Source organism: Pelophylax lessonae (assembly GCF_965119305.1).
Source record: "Pelophylax lessonae genome assembly, chromosome: 2".
Lineage (NCBI taxonomy): Eukaryota > Metazoa > Chordata > Amphibia > Anura > Ranidae > Pelophylax > Pelophylax lessonae.
This window is the reverse complement of record NC_138769.1, coordinates 19,344,546-19,366,786: the sequence shown is the minus strand read 5'-3', so window position 1 is coordinate 19,366,786 and position 22,241 is coordinate 19,344,546. Positions and strand designations below refer to the sequence as shown.

General features: G+C 46.9%; 1 protein-coding gene across 1 annotated transcript in view; it reads left to right on the top strand.

The window, feature by feature from the left end:
* USF3 (upstream transcription factor family member 3) overlaps window positions 1–6,662 on the top strand; it is a 69,557-nt gene extending 62,895 nt beyond the window's left edge. The window contains exon 7 of the mRNA XM_082246225.1: window positions 276–6,662. Within this exon, the coding sequence (XP_082102351.1) occupies window positions 276–6,511 (6,236 nt within the window). The 3' untranslated portion in view covers window positions 6,512–6,662. The remainder of the gene's footprint in view (window positions 1–275) is intronic.
* The last annotated feature ends 15,579 nt before the right edge of the window (window positions 6,663–22,241 follow it).

Below are 22,241 nucleotides of genomic sequence, written 5' to 3'. Positions count from 1 at the left end.
TATTAATGAAAAAAGTGGATAGACAGAATTACAAAGTTTATTTTTATTCAGCTTTAATATGCAGCTATATCTGAACATTTAAAACTGCTTGTTATATTTTGTTATAAAAATATCTGTCCTGTATTGAACTGTATTGTTGGTGCTTTATAAATCCTATTTAATAATAATACTTCATCGTATGTTTGTATTTTATCTGTCAGTTTTCTTTTCTTTCTCTGTGTGTGTGTTGCCTTTTTTTTTTTTTTTTTTAACAGTTTCTTTATTCTGTTTCACAGCCCGTGAAATCCGAAAACTCAGAAGAGAGTTGGCCGACATTCAGAAGGAGAACGCGCGATACATAGAACTTTTGAAGAGCAATGATATCTGTCTGTATGATGACCCAACGCTACACTGGAAAGGAAACTCCAGACGAGCAAAGCCCTCTCTGATCGCTCCGGCCGACCAGAAACTCCCGCTCTGCCTAAATAGTAATCAGCTGGCTTCTACTAACCAAGGTAGCGCAGTGCAAGGAATTACTTTCAATGTTGGGCAGAGCCTCCAAAAACAGACTGCCAATGTTGTGCCGGTGCAAAGAACTTGCAATTTGGTAACGCCTATGTCAATTTCTGGTGTTTATCCACTGGATAAAGCTTGGCAGCAAAATGCAACTTCTGCAACGACGACGAGTCAACAAGTTTCTTTGTGTCTTCCGGTCTCCACGTCGGCTCCTACCACAACGGACCTTGCCACATCCAAAGGCACTCAAACTGTCTTATTTCACACACACTCTGTAGCTAATTTTCCTCTGCCATCCTGCTCAGCAAGCTCACAGCTTTATTCTTCCAGCCAGCCGGCACCGCCAGAAGGCTTAAGGGGGAAGCCTGTGGACTCTGCATCAACCCTGACTGTATCCACCTTCAATAATCTTCCATCCCAGCCATCTCTCCTGGCTTCTCAAGCTGTCATGAGTCCTCAGGAGTCTCCAAATTCAATCCACGGAAAAATATCTGCAACTGCTGAAACTGTTAAAGACTTGGTTAAGGAGATATTTCCCAGTGTTCATATTGAATCAAGTCCAGAGGTGGTGGTCACATCAAGAGATGTAAACCCCTTGGTTGAAGTTCACACAGCTTCTGCTGGCCCCTCTTGTCTGGAGAGCAGCTGGTCCCTTTCTAACACCTTGCCAGAGCTAAAAAGCATAGGTAGCTTGACACGAATCCCCTCAGATGGAAATACACAAACTACCTGGACCACACTGCAGCTTGCAGGGAACACTGTGCAGCCGTTAAGTCAATCTTCCTCCGGCACAGCATCAACTCTTTTAGTTGAGCAGGTGGTGGCATCTAAAGACAAGGTTAATCCTCAAATGTCAGCTGGTGTAAACATAAGTAACATAGTAGCCTCAGAAAATAGGACTGGTGAGCCAGTAATGGTGCAAATGCCTTCTTGTCAACCTGTCACAGTCCAGCCCTTTAAATCACCACCACAGCCACAAAGCACAGCCAATATTCTTCCACTTAATCAGCCGATGCAAGTAATTCAGGTGGCCCAGCCATTCGGTGCGTCTCTAAATCCAGTTCCAGCCAATCAGAACATTATATTGCTTCAGCCTCCAGCACCGGCTCCTTGTCCACCTCTTCCTAAACCAACAGTGGGCCAACAAATTGTTATAATCCAGGCAGCGCCCAACCAGAATCCAATACCCCTCGTGTCTGCACAGCCCTCACCCTCAGTGGTGATGCCTATAAATGCGCCCAATCCCTTAGTTTGTCCGGCAAACCCAGTGCAGAGTATAGTGGCTCCACAGACATTTGGTGCTAAGCATCTTGTGCACATATTACCCAGGCCTGCACCTGTGCAGCCTTCAGGTTCCACCCAGCAAGTGTCAGTATCCACTACTGCCTCAAACCAACAGCCCCCCACAATTTCCTTAAACGGTCAATTGTTTGCGCTGCAGCCAGTGACTCCTTCAGCTGGCTCCTCAAGTCAAGCTCCAATGCAAATTATCCAGCCAACAACCAGCGAAGATCCCAACACAAATGTAGCCCTTAATACCTTTGGTGCATTGGCCACCCTTAGCCAGAGCATATCTCAGATGGGTGGACAGAACTGTGTGCAGTTTACTCTGAACCCCTCCGTTGCATCGTCTTTAGCGGCCAATAACCTACCAGTCAACTGTGCTTCTGTGCCGGTGTCCAGTGTGACAACAGTACCCGCTGAAACATCTGTCGTACCAGTTGCTTCTGTACTGGCAAAGCCTTTATCTGTCAAACCAGTTAGTGGCACTTCACCCACTTCAAAGCCAAAGAAGACCATCAAGAAGCCTGCTGTTAAGAAGGGAGGTCCCTTGAGGAAAGAATCCACTCCAACAGTTATACCTGATGATTCATCAGAAGCTTCAAAATCTCAGGCCCCCAGTGATGAACAGAACCAGGTGGAAAAATTGTCTGCTTCTAATACAACTCAAGAGAAAGCAAGTGCCCCAGATGGAATGTCCCAAAATATTGACCAAACTCAAGAGAAGGCAGGTGCCGAGGCCTGTACTTCTTTGGCACTGAATGTGGGAATTGAAGGGGACGTTCTCAGTGAAGCTAAATCAAATGAGAACGTTCCAGCAGAATTTTCTGCCTCTAGAGTTTTTGTTGCTGAAGAGGTTTGTGCTAATACGAATGAGAAGAGACTGCTGTCTGTTGCACCAGCCTCACCTAAGGCTGAGGTTGTGGCAGCCATGCTCCCCTTAAAAGAGCAATCTGTTCAGGATTCTCTGCCCGTTGACCAGTCTGTAGTGACTATTGATGAACATTCAAATCCGGCTTCCAAAGATTGCCTAATTCAAGGGGATGCTGCAGACCTAACTGCTGCTGACTTGTTGGATGTGCAGATTTTATCAGATGATCCGAATGTCAGATCTCCTGAAAAAGTCACCACAGATGTCCCCGAAAGCTCTAAATCATTGTACGGTGAAACCAAATCAAATGATGCCTTGACGACTGATTCCATAATTTTGACAACTTCGGTTGTCCACATTGCCCAGAACCAGTCTAGTACATCCGAACATGAAGTTGTTAGTTCATGTGCTAACAATCGACAGACTGATTCTCCTATGTCTAATAGTTCTGTAAGCAGTCGAAATTTTACTGTTGCCTCAATGTTGCCAGATACCAGTAGACAGGACACTGCTAACCCCATTTCCAACGTGCCACCTTTTAATGGATGTGGTTTTTCTGAGCAGAATGAAATAGTTGCAACTGCTGCAAGAACTATATTCGATCAAGAAAATAATACCAAGGAAAAGACCGGAACACAGGCAGTAGTTGGAGAAGCGGTTTCTAAAAACCTAGAAGTAGTATTGCCGGGGGATTGTCACCTCCCGTTCAAGCCGCATTCAGCCAAAGAAGGAACCTCTGGGCTCCCATCTATATCACACTCTTTCAGTACTTCAGAAACCAATGCCCCGTCAACCTCAGATCGGCTGGTGGATAAAACTCATTGCACACTAGGGATAAATAGTACCAATCTCTCTCTGCAAATTTCAACCGCTCAGTCTCAAAGCGTGACCAGTTTGAGCATCAATAATTTAATACACCAACGTGGGATATCCCGTTCGGTTTCAAACTCTGCAAATGTTTCACAGGCATCGGAGCATTTGCATTTGGCTACATCCATTAGTTCATCAGTGCCCACCAGCAGTTACGAAGGACATTCTGCAGGGACAATGGTCTTATCTGAGTACCATCAAGAGGAACTGAATTCTATGAAGGCTAGAGTCATGCAGGTCCCCTCAACCACAGATTCCCTTTTAAAGCAAAATTTAGATGTTCGGAAAGAATCTTCCAAACGCACTGCACATGGGGATGAGTTACTGTCAGCTGCCAAAAGGCAAAAACAGTTTCAAGGCCCCATGAGAATTGAAAGGATTCAACCATCTGACAGTGTAGGAGAACGGAATGAAATGTTAGGTGGTCCATTACCTTCTGACTCATCCTCTTTGTCTGGACGTATTCAGAATCACGGAGAGGGAATTTCTAGTCTGTTTTCAGCAAATAATAACTTTGTTACTCCAAATCTAAGGCAAAGTGACATGCGTTGCAATTCCCAGCCACCAGTCTCTGAGCAGAGTCAGATGGGGAATCTGCACCTTCAGCCTTTGCAGCAACACCAGCAGTCAACACTTCTTCATAACAGCAATCCTTACATAAAGCAGCAACAAACTGGACACATGCGGGAACAGCATCACTTGTACCAACAGCAGCAGCAACAGCACCACGTTTCACTTGCAGACAGCTCTGTTCGCGCTCAGTCCCACAATGTACAGCAGCAAAGAATGATGCAGCAAGATGTTCAGATGCAAAAGAAACGACCCTCAATTCAAGGTGCCCAGGTGGGAAGATTGTCTCTACACCAGAAACAGCTGCCTGAGCAAAACAGACAAAACACAGCTCAAGCTCACCCGCACCACCAACAGATCCAGCAGCAGATGCCAGCTCATTTTGGGTCCACACAGGCAGAAAAATCTTGTGAAAATAATACATCAGCCCGAGGTCTTCACAGTTCTCATCAACAAAGCCATATGAGTCAGGACATCCGTCATCAGCATCAACAGGATATCAACAGGGCACAGGGGTCTGTGGTATCTTCAGAACATCTGCCGGGTCTTAACCAAGTCCAGAGACTTATAACCTCAAGAAGTTTAGAGCAACAGTTGGTGTCCCAGCCCAGTGTTGTGTCCCAGACTACAAACATGAACATGAGTACATCCCATCGGCAAGAACGAAATAGAGTTTCAAGCTACTCAGCAGAGGCACTTATTGGTAAGAGCACTTCAAACTCCGAGCAGAGAACAGGAATTTCGGTCCAAGCTTCTAGGGTGTCAGAACAAATGGAAATGAGAAAGTATTTAGATGCTTCTAGGAATAAAGTTATGTCATCTCACAATATACAAAGCAGGATGACCATAGATCATTCTGTAAATACAGATTCCCAGAGACTTGCCGACTGTCAAACCTTTAAGCCGAACAGCTTGAACCAACAGCAGCAACAGCCAGCTTCCTTTGATGTCCAGACTTCAAGAAACAATGATGGTGGCACCACAGCCAATATGAGAAGTCTGCAATCCCAGGCCTACAGACATAATCAGAATCCCAATTCAGCAATGGATCGGCAAAAGCATATGCCATACCAGACTGTACAAGAGGTTCCAGTCTCCAATACGCTTCAGATTAGAGATAATGAAAATGCTTGCCATCAAAGCTTTATGCAGAGTCTTTTAGCCCCACATATTGGAGATCAAGTTGTTTCAAGTCAGCGGGCAATATCTGGTCCTCAACGTCCGCAGTACAACTCTTCCTCCAGCCTTGAATTTGGTTGCCCACCGGCTCGTGATGCTCTCCATTTAAGGAGAGATAGCGAAGTCCAGAACAGAGAAAGCTGTGACTTGGTCATGGGACAGGTCACTTCGAGAAATAATTCTTTAAATATTCCTTTCTCCAGCTCTTCTGGAGATATCCAGGGAAGAAACACCAGCCCTCACAGTACAAACCAGAGGTCCAATTCGATTAGGCAAGTCGACAGTCAAGGTGCCAAGAACCAGCTTAATATCCAAGTGTCTATTAACATGCATGGAGTGGTTCACCCACCCATCCCTCACCAGTCTGTTTCCCATGGAAATGTCGATCAACGACAAACAGTGAGGCAGGTCAACCCTCCAGTTCCTCAGCGCTCAAGGCATCCTTTACAGGAGGAACCAGATTCCAAAGGCCGACAGTCTGAACGGAGCAGGTCTGGAAGCCAAAGACATGGCAATATGTTTGACCCGGCCTTGCCTCACCTTCCTCTGGCTGGTCCCAGCAGCATGATTCTTGGGCGCCAGCAACCTGTTACAGAAAAAAGGCCTGGTATTGTTCGCTTCATGCCAGACACCCCTCAAGTGCCCACTGACAATTCGGGCCCCGATCAGCACACTTTAACCCAAAACTTTCCCTTTCCATTTATACCAGAAGGTACAATGAACCCACCGATAAATGCAAATGCCTCCTTTATTCCTCCAGTCACCCAGGCCACTGCCACCCGGACTTCTGCTCTCATTCCTGTTGACCCACAGAACACGTTGCCATCATTCTATCCACCTTATTCACCAGCTCACCCAAGCCTGTCTAATGACCTCACATTGCCATATTTCTCTAACCAGATGTTCCCCAATCCCAACACAGAGAAGACCAACAGTACAGGCCTGAACAACAGGTTTGGTTCCATATTGTCCCCACCACGACCTGTTGGTTTCTCCCAAACCACGTTCCCCCTCCTCCCGGAAATGCCTCCAATGCACATGGCCAACCCCTCACACCTGTCCAACTTCAATTTGACATCCCTTTTTCCGGAGATCGCCACTGCTCTTCCCCCTGATGGATCCGCCATGTCTCCTTTACTGTCTATATCCCACTCCTCCGCTTCGGACTCCTCTAAGCAGACTTCAAATCGGCCTGCACACAACATAAGCCATATACTGGGTCATGATTCAAGTTCAGCTGTTTAATGTTAAGCAGATCAAGTTTGCAGATCTAGTGCAGAATGGATCAATTTTATTTGTACTTGTTGTCTTTTTGAAGCTAATGTTTTTGGGTTTTTTTGTCATGTCGAGTTTTTTGAGTGTTTCTCACTTTAGGTTTGAAGTAGAACTGTGGGCAGGCTATGGTCAATCAAATATTTTACATACTGTATTATTAACAAGCAGTTAATAATCTTTAAAGTATATCTAAAGCAGGGATGTCAAACTCCATTAGATCTCGGGCCACATCAGCATTATGGTTGTCCTCAATGGGCTGCTTTTATCTGTAAGACTAGATGTCTATAGGACCACCCTCTTAAATCAGATGTCAAGAACTCCCCACCATCAGAACTAAAAAGTCCCCCACCCTCCCTTATATCACTGTGCACCCCCTTACCTTGTGCTGCTGCTGGGAAGAAGCTGTTGATGCAACACAGAATACAACACAAAAAAAGTAAATGGGACAGAAGAAGTTAAGTGCATGAAAAGTGTTTTGCTTCTATAGAGTAGGGCTTTAGGAACAATGTGGGTGTATAACCCAGAATGCTATGTGGAGGAGGGAGAAAAAGGAATACAAAATATTCAGCTGTAGCTGTGATGTACATCAGCAGTTCTGGGTGTACAGCACAGGGAGACAAAAGGAAAATGCTCACAAGCTTGCGTAGCAAGCCGGGTGTGCAAGGAGAGCCAATGAAGGCAGAATGGAACTTGTCTACACTCTCCATAGAAGGCTAAATCACAAAGACTGGCCTTTGCTGATGATGCCGACATTATCATAAACAAATGATTGTTCTGGATGTGCACACTGTAAGCCCTGCCTGGAACATCTTTCTGACGCGTTTCACCCTACAGAGACTTGGTTATACAACCTTTTAAATGAAGCAAAGACTAGCTCCATCCTGCATGCAACTGCTCTGTGGACACCGGCAATGAGCGGCGACCTTTTCTGTTTCTCTACCGTACATCCAGGAGTGCCATTGTACATCTCCAATACAGCCTAATATTTTTGGTTCTTATTCTCCCTCCCTACCATCACCTGGGTATTTCTTCTTGTTGCTTCCCATCCTCGTTCCATAGAAGCCAATGTATGCACTGCTCTGATGATTGGGAAACAGCTGAATATAGTTTGAAATAAACAGCTCTGTCGGGCTGTAGACAGTCCAAAGCGTCCTTAGCCCGTAGGTGGGGATAAAGGGAGGATTGGCATCCCTTAACACTCCCTTCCTACAACCATGTAGGGGAAGCCTAATTTAAGGGCGAGAGGCAGACTGAAAGGTGGGTAAAGGGGCAGGCAGAATGGTGGTCTGGAAGGTAGGTGAAGAGGCAGGCGGAGAGGTGGGCTGGGAGGTGGGTGTAGGGGCAGGCGGGAATGGTGGGCTGGGAGGTGGGTGGAGAGGCAGAATGGGAGGTGGGTAAAGGGGCAGGCGGAATGGTGAGCTGGAAGGTGGGTAAAGAGGTAGGCTGGGAGGTGGGTGTAGGGGCAGGCGGAGAGGTAGGCTGGATGAAGGGGCAGGCAGGGAGATGGGCTGGGAGGTGGGTGGAGAGGTGGGCTGGGAGGTGGGTGAAGGGGCGGGTGGAGAGGTGGGCTGGGAGGTGGGTGAATAGGCGGGCGGAGAGGTGGGTGAAGGGGTGGGCTGGGAGGTGGGTGAAGAGGCAGGCAGGGAGGTGGGCTGGGAGGTGGGTGAAGGGGCGGGTGGAGAGGTGGGCTGGGAGGTGGGTTGGGAGGTGGGTGAAGGGGCGGGTGGAGAGGTGGGCTGGTAGGTGGGTGAATAGGCGGGCGGAGAGGTGGGTGAAGGGGTGGGCTGGGAGGTGGATTAAGAGGCAGGCAGAGAGGTTGGCTGGGAGGTGGGTGAAGAGACAGGCGGAGAGGTGGGCTGAGTGCACCCAAATCATACACTCTTTATGGGTTGGTCCCACCCAAATCTGGCCTCTAAATATGCAGGTAATGCATATCAAAACCACTTTATAGGTTGGCCCAGTCCAGGCACCACCTCTAAATTTATAGGGACCACGCACTTGTGGCCCCAATCCCAGCAATTTAATACCTTTTTGAATTACTGTGCACGTGCAGTAAGTCAAAAAAGGTTGATGTGTCCTGGAGATGGTCCGGGACACATCGGTGGGACAGAAGCATTCAGTACATTGATACAGGGAGCAGCTTTGTTGGGCAGAAGGCATGCTAATAAACTGACCATGGAGATGCAGGCACACTTCATTTCACGTGGGAATGAATGATACGCAAACTGAACCCGCTAGCACGGATTTACTTTCATGTCTGGCATGGTCAGATTGCTACAGCAAAGAGAGGGACTGGCAGGATGACCAGGTATTTTTAGGAAAACTAATGTATAAAAATTGATTAGGCTACAGTTGCACACACCCTTATAAAAGGGCAGCTGCATGTATGATATAATACATTTAGGGGTCACATATACTTTAAGCCCTATTTCATAGAAGCCATTGTTTTCCTGCACTGCACTGGAGATGGGTGACCGATTTGAAACCGCCATATACAATATATAAATAATGTATTTAATATTAATTGTTAATATTATTATTATTCTTAATATTAATGATTCTTATTATTACTATTAGTAGAGTAAATGACTCAAATATTGGGCTATACCAGTGCTGACATCGTCTTTGTGATTGAGTTCTGGCTGTACAGTTATCTGATATCATCTATATAGAGGAAGGGAGGCCCAGGATTTGATGTTCCAGGTAGAAAGTTTGGCCATAAATCAGTAAGGCCACCCTTCTTTATTTCCTCCCCTAAAAGCCCAATAAGCTGGAAATTTTAGCTTTCTTGGACAGTAGTTTTTTGTCTTGTTTATTTTTTGGCATTTACAGAAAATCATGGAATTTATTCACAGATGGAAACGTACATTTTTAGAATATGTCACAAAATGGTTTGTGTAGCATCTATGTATGTAGAAAAAGTACAGGTGGTGTATACATTTGGTTTTTGATCCACAGTGGTGTCTGGGTGTGTTGGAATTGAGGTTTAATCATACAGAAAGTTTTGATTATACAGTAACTTATATGGTCCTTGTTGGTTTTAACACTTCTTTTGTTGGGCATCTATGCCCCCCTTGTGTTAATGGTATCATGCTGAGTAATTGCTGTGTCTGGATTTGCAAATCCAGAACAACATACACCAAATTACCAAAAGTATCGGGACGCCTGCCTTTACGCACACAAGAACTGTAATGGCATCCCAGTCTTAGTCCGTAGGGTTCAGTATTGAGTTGGCCCACCCTTTGCAGCTATAACAGCTTCAACTCTTCTGGGAAGGCCGTCCACAAGGTTTAGGAGTGTGTCTATGGCAGTGTTTCTCAACTCTGTTCCTGCACACTAACAGGCCAGGTTTGCAAGAAAACTTAAATACATCACAGGTGATATAATTTGCTGCTCAGTGATTGCAGTACTCTAGTCTGCATCTCCCCAAGGTAATACCTAAAATCTGGCCTGTTAGTGTGCCCTGAGGAACGGAGTTGAGAAACAGTGGTCTAAAGTTTGACCATTCTTCCAGAAGCGCATTTGTGAGGTCAGGCACTGATGTTGAACGAGAAGGCCTGGCTCGCAGTCTCCGCTGTAATTCATCCCAAAAAATGTTTCATCAGGTTGAGGTCAGGTCTCTGTACAGGTCAATCAAGTTCCTCCACCACAACCTCGCTCATCCATGTCTTTATGGACCTTGCTTTGTGCACTGGTGTGCAGTCATGTTGGAACAGGAAGAGGCCATCCCCAAACTGTTCCCACAAAGTTGGGAACATGAAATTGTCCAAAATGTCTTGGTATGCTGCCGCCTTAAGAGTTCCCTTCACTGGAACTAAGGGGCCAAGCCCAACCCCTGAAAAACAACCCCACACCATAATCCCCCCCTCCACCAAATGATTTAGACCAGTGCACAAAGCAAGCTCCATAAAGAAATTGATGATGATCCTTCCTATTGGTTACTAGATGATGCTGGTATCTCGTGCATCTCACCCACAGAGATTGGACTATGATCCTCCCGATTGGTCACTTAATGGTGCTAGTTTCCCTTGCATCCCACCCACAGAGATTGTACTATACTCCTCCCTATTGGTTACTATATGGTGCTAATATCCTGTGCATCCCACCCACAGAGATTGGATTATGCTTCTCCCTATTGGTAACTGGGTGGTGCTGGTGTTCCCTGCATCCCACCCACAAAAATTGGACTATGCCCCTCCCTATTGGTTACTAGATGGTGTGCTAGTATCCCTTGCATCCCACCGACATAGATTGGACTCTGCTCCTCTCTGTTGTCCATTAGATGATGCTGGTATCCTCTGCATCCCACCCACCAAGATTGGACTTTGCTTCTCCCTATTGGCCACTAGACGGTGGTCTCCTCTCTCTGCATTCCACCCACAGCGATTGAACTGTGCTTCTTCCTATCAGCCACTAGATGGTGCTCTGCATATATTGCATGTAAATGATCTGTGGCAGGGTTACTGGGGATGCCAAGATTCATATAAATTTCTTCTCCCACCATGATTGATTTGGAAATTCAGGACTAGCATAGATAAAATTCCTAGAGCCCTATAATTGCACATCCTTAAAGCATGGCAATGCCAGTATGTGATCTGACCAAATCCAAAATTCTTTAACTTTCTTCTCTGTTTATCAATTTGCACTCGGCAATCCTGTGTTGATGGTCTAGATGTGCTACTGCAGAGCGTAGCGGAATGATCTGTACTATTTTTTTACATGTTCATGGAGCTTGTAGATAATGTACATATGTGCAGACGACGGGGGAGTCTTTCATACAGTCTCCTATGTACATACCTTGTATAGTTCTTGATACTTTTTTTTTTTTTTTTTTGGAAATCAGAATAGAAAATCCCCTCCTGGAGTTTAGGCAGGCCGTCACCTGATAGGTGGGGGTGTGATACGGGCCACCACCTGATAGGTGGGGGTGTGATACGGGCCGCCACCTGATAGGTGGGGGTGTGATACGGGCCGCCACCTGATAGGTGGGGGTATGATACGGGCCGCCACCTGATAGGTGGGGGTGTGATACGGGCCGCCACCTGATAGGTGGGGGTGTGATACGGGCCGCCACCTGATAGGTGGGGGTATGATACGGGCCGCCACCTGATAGGTGGGGGTGTGATACGGGCCGCCACCTGAAGAGAGGGATTCTGATTCTCGTCTGATTTTTATAATTGGTTCTTCAGGTCTTGAGAATCTCATGCTAAGATTTGATTTCAGATGATTTTTTTATTTAATGTAACTCTGGTTGTAATAATTCTTTGTAAAGAGCTGAACATATTTTATTAGTAAAATAAGTTTTCACCTCCTTTTGTGTCTGCTTTTTTATTTATTTTTTTTTCCTTCCTTTCCTTTCTGGTTTTATGATTGAGATTTTATGATGTTAACCTCATAGAGACAAATGTAAAAGAGCTGTTTTTTTTTTTTTTTTTTATACGACACACACGTTTAAAAAAAATAAATTTTGGGTCTGAAGATTAGCTAAACCGCTCAAAACACACTCACTGGCCACTTTATTAGGTACACCTGATTATTGCTTGGTAACACAAATTTCTAATTAGCCGATCACATGGCAGCAACTCAATGCATTTAGCCATCTAGACATGATAAAGATATAATTTCTATATTTTTTTTTACTACACCTGTCTTTGGTTGTGTTTGAGTGCTGTATGTACATTTGCTGGCCACTTTATTACAGTACACCTGTTCAATTGCTTGGTAACACAAATCGCTAATCAGCCGATCACGTGGCAGCAACTCAATGCATTTAGGCATCTACACGTGGTGAAGATGACTTGCTGAAGTTCAAACCGAGCGTCAGAATGGGGAAGAAAAGGGGCTTTGTGACTTTGAACGTGGCATGGTTGTTGGTGCCAGACGGGCTGGTCTGAGTATTTCTGGGATTTTCACACACAACCATCTCTCGGGTTTACAGAGAATGGTGGGAAAAAGAGAAAATATCCAGTGAGTGGCAGTTGTGTGGAGGGAAATGCCTTGTTGATGTCAGAGGAGAATGGGCAGACTGGTTTGAGATGATAGAAAGGCAACAGTAACCCAAATAATCACTCGTTACACCCAAGGTATGCAGAATACCATCTCTGAACGCACAACACATCCAACCTTGAAGCAGATGGGTCAGAAGCAGAAGACCACACTGGGTGCCACTCCTGTCAGCTAAGAACAGGAAACTGAGGCTGCAATTCGCACAGATTCACAAAAAAAAAAAAGCCAGATTGGAAAAACATTGCCTGGTCTAATGAGTATCGCTTTCAGCTGCGACATTCAGATGGTCGGGTCAGAATTTGGCATAAACAACATGAAAGGATGGATCCATCCTGCCTTGTATTAACATTTCAGGCTGGTGGTGGTGGTGTAATGGTGTGGGGGTTATTTCATAGCACACTTTGGGCCCCTTAGTACCAATTGAGCATCATTTTAACACCACGGCCTACCTGAGTATTGTTGCTGACCATGTCCATCCCTTTATGACTACAGTGTCCCCATCTTCTGATGGCTCCTTCCAGCAGGATAATGCACCATGTCACAAAGCTCCAATCATCTCACCACTGGTTTCTTCACCATGACAATGAGGTCACTGTACTCAAATGGCCTCCAATCTCATCCAATAGAGCACCTTTGGGATGTGGTGGAACGGGAGATTGGCATCAGGGATGTGCAGCCGACAAATCTGCAGCAACTGCGTGATATCATGTCACTATGGACCAAAAATCTCAGAGGAATGTTTCTAACACCTTGTTGAATCTATGCCACGAAGAATGAAGGCAAAAGGGGGCCCAACCCGGTACTAGCAAGGTGTACCTAATAAAGTGGCTGGTGAGTGTATATTTTCTGAAAGCAGAGACCCTGGAGATTAAAATGGTGGTAATTCCAGTTTTTTATATTACACAATATTAGTGCAATGGTTTACAAGGTGCTAAATTTCATAAAAAATAAATCCTAGTAGCACTATGGTGGTGAGTCACAAAGCCATTCACACCTGAGCATGTTCTGACATATTCTGACTTGCACTCGCCTGGGTCACAGACCAGTTTACTTTATGGAGTAGTAGAAGAAATAACGTGTGTGTGTGTTGTACTGTTGGTGGAAAATGAGTGACTGGAGTGTTTGTTGTTTTGGTAGAATAAAAAAAAAATGAATTTTTGTAAAATCTTACCGTAAAATTCCTTTCTCCGAGTCCTCTGACAGTCGCTGCCCACTCATACAGTCTTCACCAATGGGTATTGACATCTTATCCATAGGAGCAAGCTAGGCATAAGACTTGTTAGAAACAAAGCAATTTACATAGACACACCTCTAGGGGGCTGTCCCTCTGGTCCAATACCCCCCTGCTATCAGCATTCCCAACTCAGGTTGGTAGCAAGCAGTTAAAGTCCAAAAGAAACCCACAAAAGGGGCGGGGGCGGCGACTGTCAGAGGACTCAGAGAAAGGAATTTTACGGTAAGATTTTACAAAAATTACATTTTCTCTTACGTCCTCTGACAGTCGCCGCCCACTCATACAGTCTTCACCAATGGGATGTCCCAAAGCAGTGTAGACATGAGGGGTGGGAAGCACAACCGTCACAAAGGCAACGCAGCACCCAGGTCAGAGAAAGGAACCTTATCTGAGCAGAAAAGGTAAAAACTCTGGGTAACACAAAAGCTCAACTGGAGCAAACAACCCAGGAAGCAAATAAACAAAGGGGAAAACAACCCCAACAGACAGGGACAGGCAACGCCATGTCCCCATCAAGGCACTGCCGCACACAGAAATTTGCGGCCAAAGGAGGCATCTGCTGATGCCAAAACATCAAGTTTGTAGAATTTGGAAAAGGTGTGCACGGGCGACCAAGTCGCTGCCTTGCACACCTGGGCCACCGAAAGCCCAGGACGCACTCACCGCTCTGGTAGAGTGCACCTTGACAGGGAAGGGCGGAACCCGTTCCTTAATTGAATAGGCCTGTACAATTGTCTGTCTGATTCATTTTGAAATGGTTGCTGCAGACGCAGCCATACCCTTCCGAGGGCCCTTGGGAAGGAACGAAGAGAGAATCCGACTTCCTGAAGGATTCAGTAGACGACAGGTACACCCTGATCACCCGGACTACATCCAAGGAATGCAAAGCAAACTCCTTAGGATGCTTAGGATTCACACACAGCGAAGGCAAGACAATATCCTCGTTAAGATGAAAATCTGAAACCACCTTAGGAAGGAAAGATTGGTTAGGTCGCAAGACCAACTTGTCCCTATGAACCACCAGGTAAGGGGAGAGGCAGGACAGAGCCGCCAACTCCGACACTCCGTGGGCAGATGTGATCGCCACCAGAAAGGCAACCTTTCGTGACAGCACAGGCAGAGGAATCTCCCTGTTGTTCTCAAAGGGAGGACGTTGCAAAACGGACAGGACCAAGTTCAGGTCTCAAGGAGGTAAAGGCACCCTCCTAGGAGGAGCCAAACGACGCACCCCCTGAATAAAGGTGCGGATCAAAGAGTTTGACGCCAAGGGGCGCTGGAAAAGGAGTACCAGTGCTGACAACTGACCCTTAATTGTGGTCAGCACAAGACGCTGGTCCACACCCGGTTGCAGGAAGGCCAACACCCTTGCCACCGAGAAGGAACGAGGATGGGTACCCCTGGATTCACACACGGCAAAATAAGCCTTCCAGCTACGGTAATAGATCTTACTGGACGAGGCCTTCCTAGCCTTGAGTAGGGTAGGAATGACCGCCGACGAGAGACCCCTGTCTCTCAGGACCTGGCTCTCAACAGCCACGCCTTTAAAGCCAGCGACTGTAAGCAGGATGGAAGATTGGCCGCTGATACAGTAGATCGTCTCTCAACGGGAGCCGCCATGGAGGCTCGATGACCAGTTGTATGATGTCTGCGTACCAAAACCGGCACGGCCAGTCTGGGGCCACCAGAATCACCAACTTCGGTTCCAAGACCAACCTGCGAAGGAACCTGGACAACAACTGAATCGGGGGGGGGGGGGAGGCATAAATCGGGCGCATCCGAGGCGTCTGCCAGAGGATCGCGCGTTCTTGCCACGAACCTTCCCACCTTGTTGTTTAGCCGAGATGCGAACCGATCCACATCCGGGGATCCCCATCGCGCACCCAGCATCTGAAACACCTCCGGGTGTAGGGACCATTCCCCCTGGTCCGGGGTCTGGCGATTCAGATAGTCGGCCTGCCAATTCTCCACACCTGGAATGTGAACTGCCGAATTCGCCGGGACGTGCGTTTCGGCCCAAGACAGAATTTTGGTCACTTCCAGGGCCGCCCGGGCACTCCTGGTACCCCCTTGGTGATTGATGTAAGCCACCGCAGTGGTGTTGTCCGTCTGCACCCGCACAGGGCGGCCCCGAAGCTGATCCGACCAACGGAGCAAGCACAGTCTGATCGCTCGCAGTTCCAAGACGTTTATCGTCAGGGAGGATTCCTCCTCCGACCAAGTGCCCTGGGCAGACAGAAAGCCCAAAATGCCACCCAAGCCCGACAGGCTGGCGTCCGTGGTGATCACCGTCCACAACAACGGGCGGAAGGATTTCCCCTCCGTCGGAGCCACCAGAGAAGATCCTCTCTGACTTGGTGGCTCAAAGATATCCTCCTTTCCAATGATTGAGGATGCCTGTCCCATCTGGCCAGGATCTCCGCTTGAAGAGATCGTGTGTGGAACTGTGAAAATGGTATTGCCTCGAAGGCTGATACCATCAACCCCAGGGACCGCATGCAGGTCCTGAGCAATGAGGATTCGTTGTCCCTGAGGGACCTGACCTCGTCCTGTAGAGTCCGGAGCTTATCCTCTGGCAGAAAGACTTTTGCTTGGGCAGAGTTCAGGACCATTCCCAAGTAAGGGAGGCGAACAGAAGGGGACAAGGTCGACTTCTGAATGTTGATGGTCCATCCGAACTCCTGGAGCGTCTGAACGGTAGTCGACAGATCGCGTAACAGACACGGCTGGCACTCGATCTTAACAGGAGATCGTCCAGATATCCCGAGATCGCAATCCCCTGTGCCCGTAACAGGGCCAGAACAGGAGCCAGCACTTTGGTAAAAACCCTTGGAGCCGAAGCGAGATCGAAAGGTAACGCCACAAACTGATAATGTTCCTCCGCTATTGCGAATCGGAGGTACCTCTGATGACCCTCGAATATGGGGATGTGTAAATACGCATCCTTGAGGTCGATGGAAGCCAGGAAATCTCCCGGGCTCAGGGAGACTACCACCGAACGGAGGGATTCCATGCAGAATTTTTGAACCCGCACAAAGCGGTTCAGAGCCTTCAAGTCCAGAATCGGACGTACCTTGCCCTCCTTTCTGGGCACAGTGAACAGATTTGAGTAAAACCCCCGAAATCTGTCCCGATGTGGCACCGGGACAATTACCTCCTGGGCGAGGAGATCCTGAACCGATCCTGTAAACGATCTGGGGTCAAATGAAGATTTGAAGGAAAGAATCTGTCCGCTGGACATGAAAGGAATTCGATCTTGTAACCTGATTGAATGATTTCCTGAACCCACCTGTCCAGAATCCGGAGCAGCTAAGGTTCGAGAAAACCGCGCAGATGCCCCCCCCACCCCTGGTACGGGTGAGGGCGTCCCTTTATGTCGAGGTGGACGGGCCCGCCATGCCCGCATTGCCAGCTTTTGGCTTGCCCGCCCAGGGCTTTCTGTTGCCACCCTGGCCTTTAAAGGATTTGCCCTTGTCCTGTGCCTAGAAGGCATGAAAGGACCCCTGATTTGGTTTAAAGGAAGGGCCCCGCTTACCGCGGAAAAACGTACCATTGGGATTCTGGGGCAGCAGAGTGCTCTTGCCCCCAGTGACTCCTTTAACCAATTAGTCCAGTGAGTCCCCAAAAAGGCGAGTCCCCGCATAAGGGATGTCAGACACCGTCTTCCTGGAAGTCTGGTCAGCCGACCAGCTCTTCAGCCATACCAAACGACAGGTTATCACCGCGACAGCAGATAGTCGTGTGGCTAAAGGGGCCTCATCCAAGGCCGCGTTACACAGGTACAGAACAGCCTGAATAATCTGGTCCACCATCTCCAAAGTAGTAGGAGGGGCGGAATCAGCCACAAGGGTGCATCTGAGCACCTTGGCCCAATCTGCCGCAGCCTGAGAGACCATCCCTGAGGCGAAAATAGGTTTTTTTCATGGAACCCTCCACCATATAGGAGTGGCAAGCAAGAGATTCCATCCACCTATCCGTAGGGTCCCTGAACACCGGAGAATCCTCCGTGGGCATAAGAGTGGCCTTGTTTAATCTGGACACCGTGTGATCCACCTTAGGGGCCACGGACCAGCGCAAATCCGTAGGAGTTTAAACTATTTTGGTACCACAAAAGGGCACTTCAAATTGCGCCATTGTTCGTTCACCGTTTCGTGAAACTTAGCGGGACAAGGAAACACCTGTGCCGCCTTCTGGGTTCTACGGGTCCCAAAGGAAGACTGCTTACCCGGTGGGTTGGGCTCATCCTCTAAATGTAGTGTATCTTTAACAGCGGTAATAAGCGCAGACATAGCAGCGCGTTCTCTGGCCGTCCCAGGGGGTGAATCATCCCCCTCCTCATCCTCCGCCTCCCCCTCCGAGTGAGAGGACTGAGGCCCTTCAGGGGGTACACTGTCTATGGCAACCATATCAGACTCTGAATCAGAGGAGAGAGAAAGCCTAGGCCTCTTTTTAGAATCCCGTTCAGACATCAATAGATCCACCTTGGACGCTAAAGTCGCAAGTGCAGCAGTAATCACAGATGATTCAGATGTACCTGAATCATTCACCAAAGCTGGGGGGAATTTGCTGTCCTGAGACTCCATAAAAGCTTTTATGGTGCTGGCCCTTTAAATCGCAATAGCGTAGATCCCACTGCAATGTACCGCAATAGGGACTATACTGAGATACCCCACAGGTAGCAATAAAACTGATAGCCAAGAGATATTCCCCAAGAAACAGCAATAAAGGACCCCCAGAAGTGTTACCACGCTTGCTGACGATCTCTCTGCATGTAGGAAAGGAAGTGATGTCACACCGCTAGAGGCTAAACAGGACTCAGGCTAAAGAAAAATGGCTGCCCATAGAAATCAATGGGAGGCTCTGGGAAAATGGCCGCCGAACACATGTATAAATCAAACCGCCACACACAAGATGGCGCAATACACTGCAATAGAAAATGGCTGCTGAAGTGCCCATAGTGAAGCCAGAGCAGCCGCCCATACCCAAAATGGCGGCCCTGCGGGTTTTCACCGCTGCGGGCCTCCCACACATGCCTGTACCCCATTAAAAAAGCACAGTAATATTGCCACAGGGTTAGGGACCCCCACAACCCCCCACAGAGCGTCCTGGATGCGGTAGTGCCCCCGCAGGGATCAGGAGGAATGCGAGCCCCAGACACACAGACATGAGGGGAGAGCACCGACACAGCAGACTGTCATCCCCAGACAGAGGCCCCACACAGAATGTAATCAGCGTTCCATGATGGCGTGGGCGCCTCTCTGCGATTGGAAGTCTCCCACCCCAGGTGGCAGGGGGTGCCGTCAGCCAAACAGGACTCTAGCAAAGCACGGAACCGCGGTTGAGGTGTCCTAGCGAGGTGGCCACCTCGCGGGCTTTTGTCCCTGAGGACAGGGACAGGTCGTTTGCGAGGCCAGGGCGTACGCATAGCCTGCTAAACGCTCGATGGCGGGCTGGGATTCCATAAGGGTCTCTGTCCTGGGACACCAGGACAACCAGTCTGATTCCCAGCTCCGCAAACGCTGTAGTCTTCCGAAGATCCGACAAACTAAGTGCTGGAACAAATAAAAAGCTAGTAGTGCAAAGAAAACACTTTAGCATAAAATAAAAGTAATAAAATAGAAGAAAAGGCTGAGACCGTAGCCCCAGCACAGGGATAGCCTATCTTACTCCTAACTAGGCAGAAGACAAACTGAGTTGGGAATGCTGACAGCAGGGGGGTATTGGACCAGAGGGACAGCCCCCTAGAGGTGTGTCTATGTAAATTGCTTTGTTTCTAACAAGTCTTATGCCTAGCTTGCTCCTATGGATAAGAGGTCAATACCCATTGTTGAAGACTGTGTGAGTGGGCGGCGACTGTCAGAGGACGTAAGAGAAAGATATGGTTGCACCAAGTAAATAGATACTCTACATGTCAAGCCCATGAATCCACAACATATTTCTTTACCATAAATTTTCCAGGTGATCCTTTAAAAAGCCCCTAAAGGTCATCAGTTTAGAGCGAACTGTGAATAATGGGCCTAGAAGTTTTGCTTGAGTAACTTTATTTTTTTATAATTTTTTATTTTTTTTAGCACCTGTAGGACAAGCCATCTCCTTTGGATGTTGGACTTCTACATATCTGCCACAATGGAAGGGTTTCATAGTAATGGAAGTGATGTGTTGACTTATAATAACTTTGTTCTCAGCGTGGAAGTGTGCACCTCTTCTTCAGGAACACACATGATGTGTACAGTACTCCAAGAGGCTGGAGAACTGATTACCTGAGCATAGAGTATAGTTACCATGTGCATAGCTGTCAATTCACCTAGGAAATTTTGGAGATACCTGGGAGTGTCCTCTCCTATGTCTACCGATGGTTGATGCAAATCTTTTGAGTCTTTGGGAGATGATCTGTAGTTACAGGCTGCAATAAGGAGGGAGGAAGGGGTGAAATGCATTAGCAGAGGAGGTGCCAGGTGGGGCTTCTTGAAGTTGTCCTGGAATAATTAAGTTTTACAAGCGTGGCCTATATACAAGTGCATCTCAAAAAATTTGAATATCATCAAAAAGGTAATTTATTTCAATTATTCAATTCAAAAACTGAAACTCATACTATAGATTTATTACACACAGAGTGATATATTTAAAGCATTTATTTCTTTTAATTTTGATGAATATGGATTACAGCTAGTGAAAACCCAAAATTCAGTATCTCAGAAAATTTAGAATATTGTGAAAAAGTTCAATATTGTAAACTCATGGTCTCACACTCTAATCTGCTAATTAACTCAAAACACCTGTAAAAGGTTTCCTGAGCCTTTAAATGGCCTCTCAGTCTGTTTCGTTAGGTTACACATTCATGGGGAAGACTACTGACTTGACAGTTGTCCAGAAGACAGTCATTGACACCCTGCACAAGGAGGGCAAGTCACAAAAGGTCATTGCTAAAGAAGCTGGCTGTTTACAGAGTGCTGTATCCAAGCATATTAATAGAGAGTTGAGTGGAAGGAAAAAGCGTGGTGAAAAAAGGTGCACAAGCAACAGGAATAACCGTAGCCTTAAGAGGATTGTGAAGCAAAGGCCATTGAGGAATTTGGGGGAGATCCACAAAGAGTGGACTACGGCTGGTGTCAGCACTTCAAGAGCCGCAACACACACACTTATCCAGGACATGGGCTACAATTGTCGCATTCTTTGTGTCTAGCCACTCCTGAACCAGAGACAACGTCAGAAGCGTCTTACCTAAGCTAAGGTGCAAAAAGACTAGACTGTTGGTACAAAGTCCTCTTTTGGGATGAAAGTAAATTTTGCATTTCATTTGGAAATCAAGGTCCCAGAGTCTGGCGGAAGAGTGAAGAGGTACAGAATCCAAGTTGCATGAGGTCCAGTGTGAAGTTTCCAGTCGGTGATGATTTGGGGAGCCATGTCATCTGCTGGTGTTGGTCCTCTGTGTTTTATCAAGTCCAAAGTCAGCTCAACCCTCTAGCAGGAAATTCTAGAGCACTTCATGCTTCCCTTTGCTGACCAGCTTTATGGAGATGCTGATTTCATTTTCCAGCAGGACTTGGAACCTGTCCACACTGCTAAAAGTACCAATACCTGGTCACATGATCATGGTATAACTGCTTGATAGGCCAGCAAACTTGCCTGACCTAAACCCCATAGAGAATCTGTGGGGTATTTTCAAGAGGAAGATGATAGACACCAGACCCAACAATGCAGACGAGCTGAAGGCCGCTATCAAAGCAACCTGGGCTTCCATAACACCTCAGCAGTGCTACATGCTGATCGCCTCCATGCCATGTCACATTGATGCAGTAATTCATGCAAAAGGAACCCCGACCAAGTACTGAGTGCATCCTATACTGTACATGGACAGACTTTTCACTAAGCCAACATTTCTGTATTAAAAACCCATTTTTTTATTGGTCTTATGTAATAATCTAATTTTCTGAGATGCTGAATTTTGGGTTTTCACTAACTGCAAGCCATAATCATCAAAATTAAAAGAAAGAAATGCTTTAATTTTATCACTCTATGTGTAATGAATCTATATAATATGAATTTTACTTTTTGAATTGAATTACTAAAATAAATTAACTTTTTGATGATATTCTAATTTTATGAGATGCACCTGTAGGTGTGTTGCTAGCTGTTTGTTTTTTTCTAGATGCGCTGAAATTTGAGAAGACAAGCCCCTGTTTGGCATTTGCACTCGGTAAGCTGAGGGAGCTATGGGAAATACTCACAGGTCTTTATGGAGATTGCTTTGTGCACAGAGGCACAGTTATACTGGAACAGAAAATGGGATTTTTGACTTACCTGTAAAATCCCTTTCTTCGAGTACATTACAGCAAACAGAGAAGTTCATTCTCAAGCTACTGGGTTATGCTTCACTTCCAGGTGCTTGGAAACTGGCAAATAGCAAAGAATGGCACCACCTGCCATAAATCCTCCCACTCCCAGCACTGCCTCAGTTTTGTG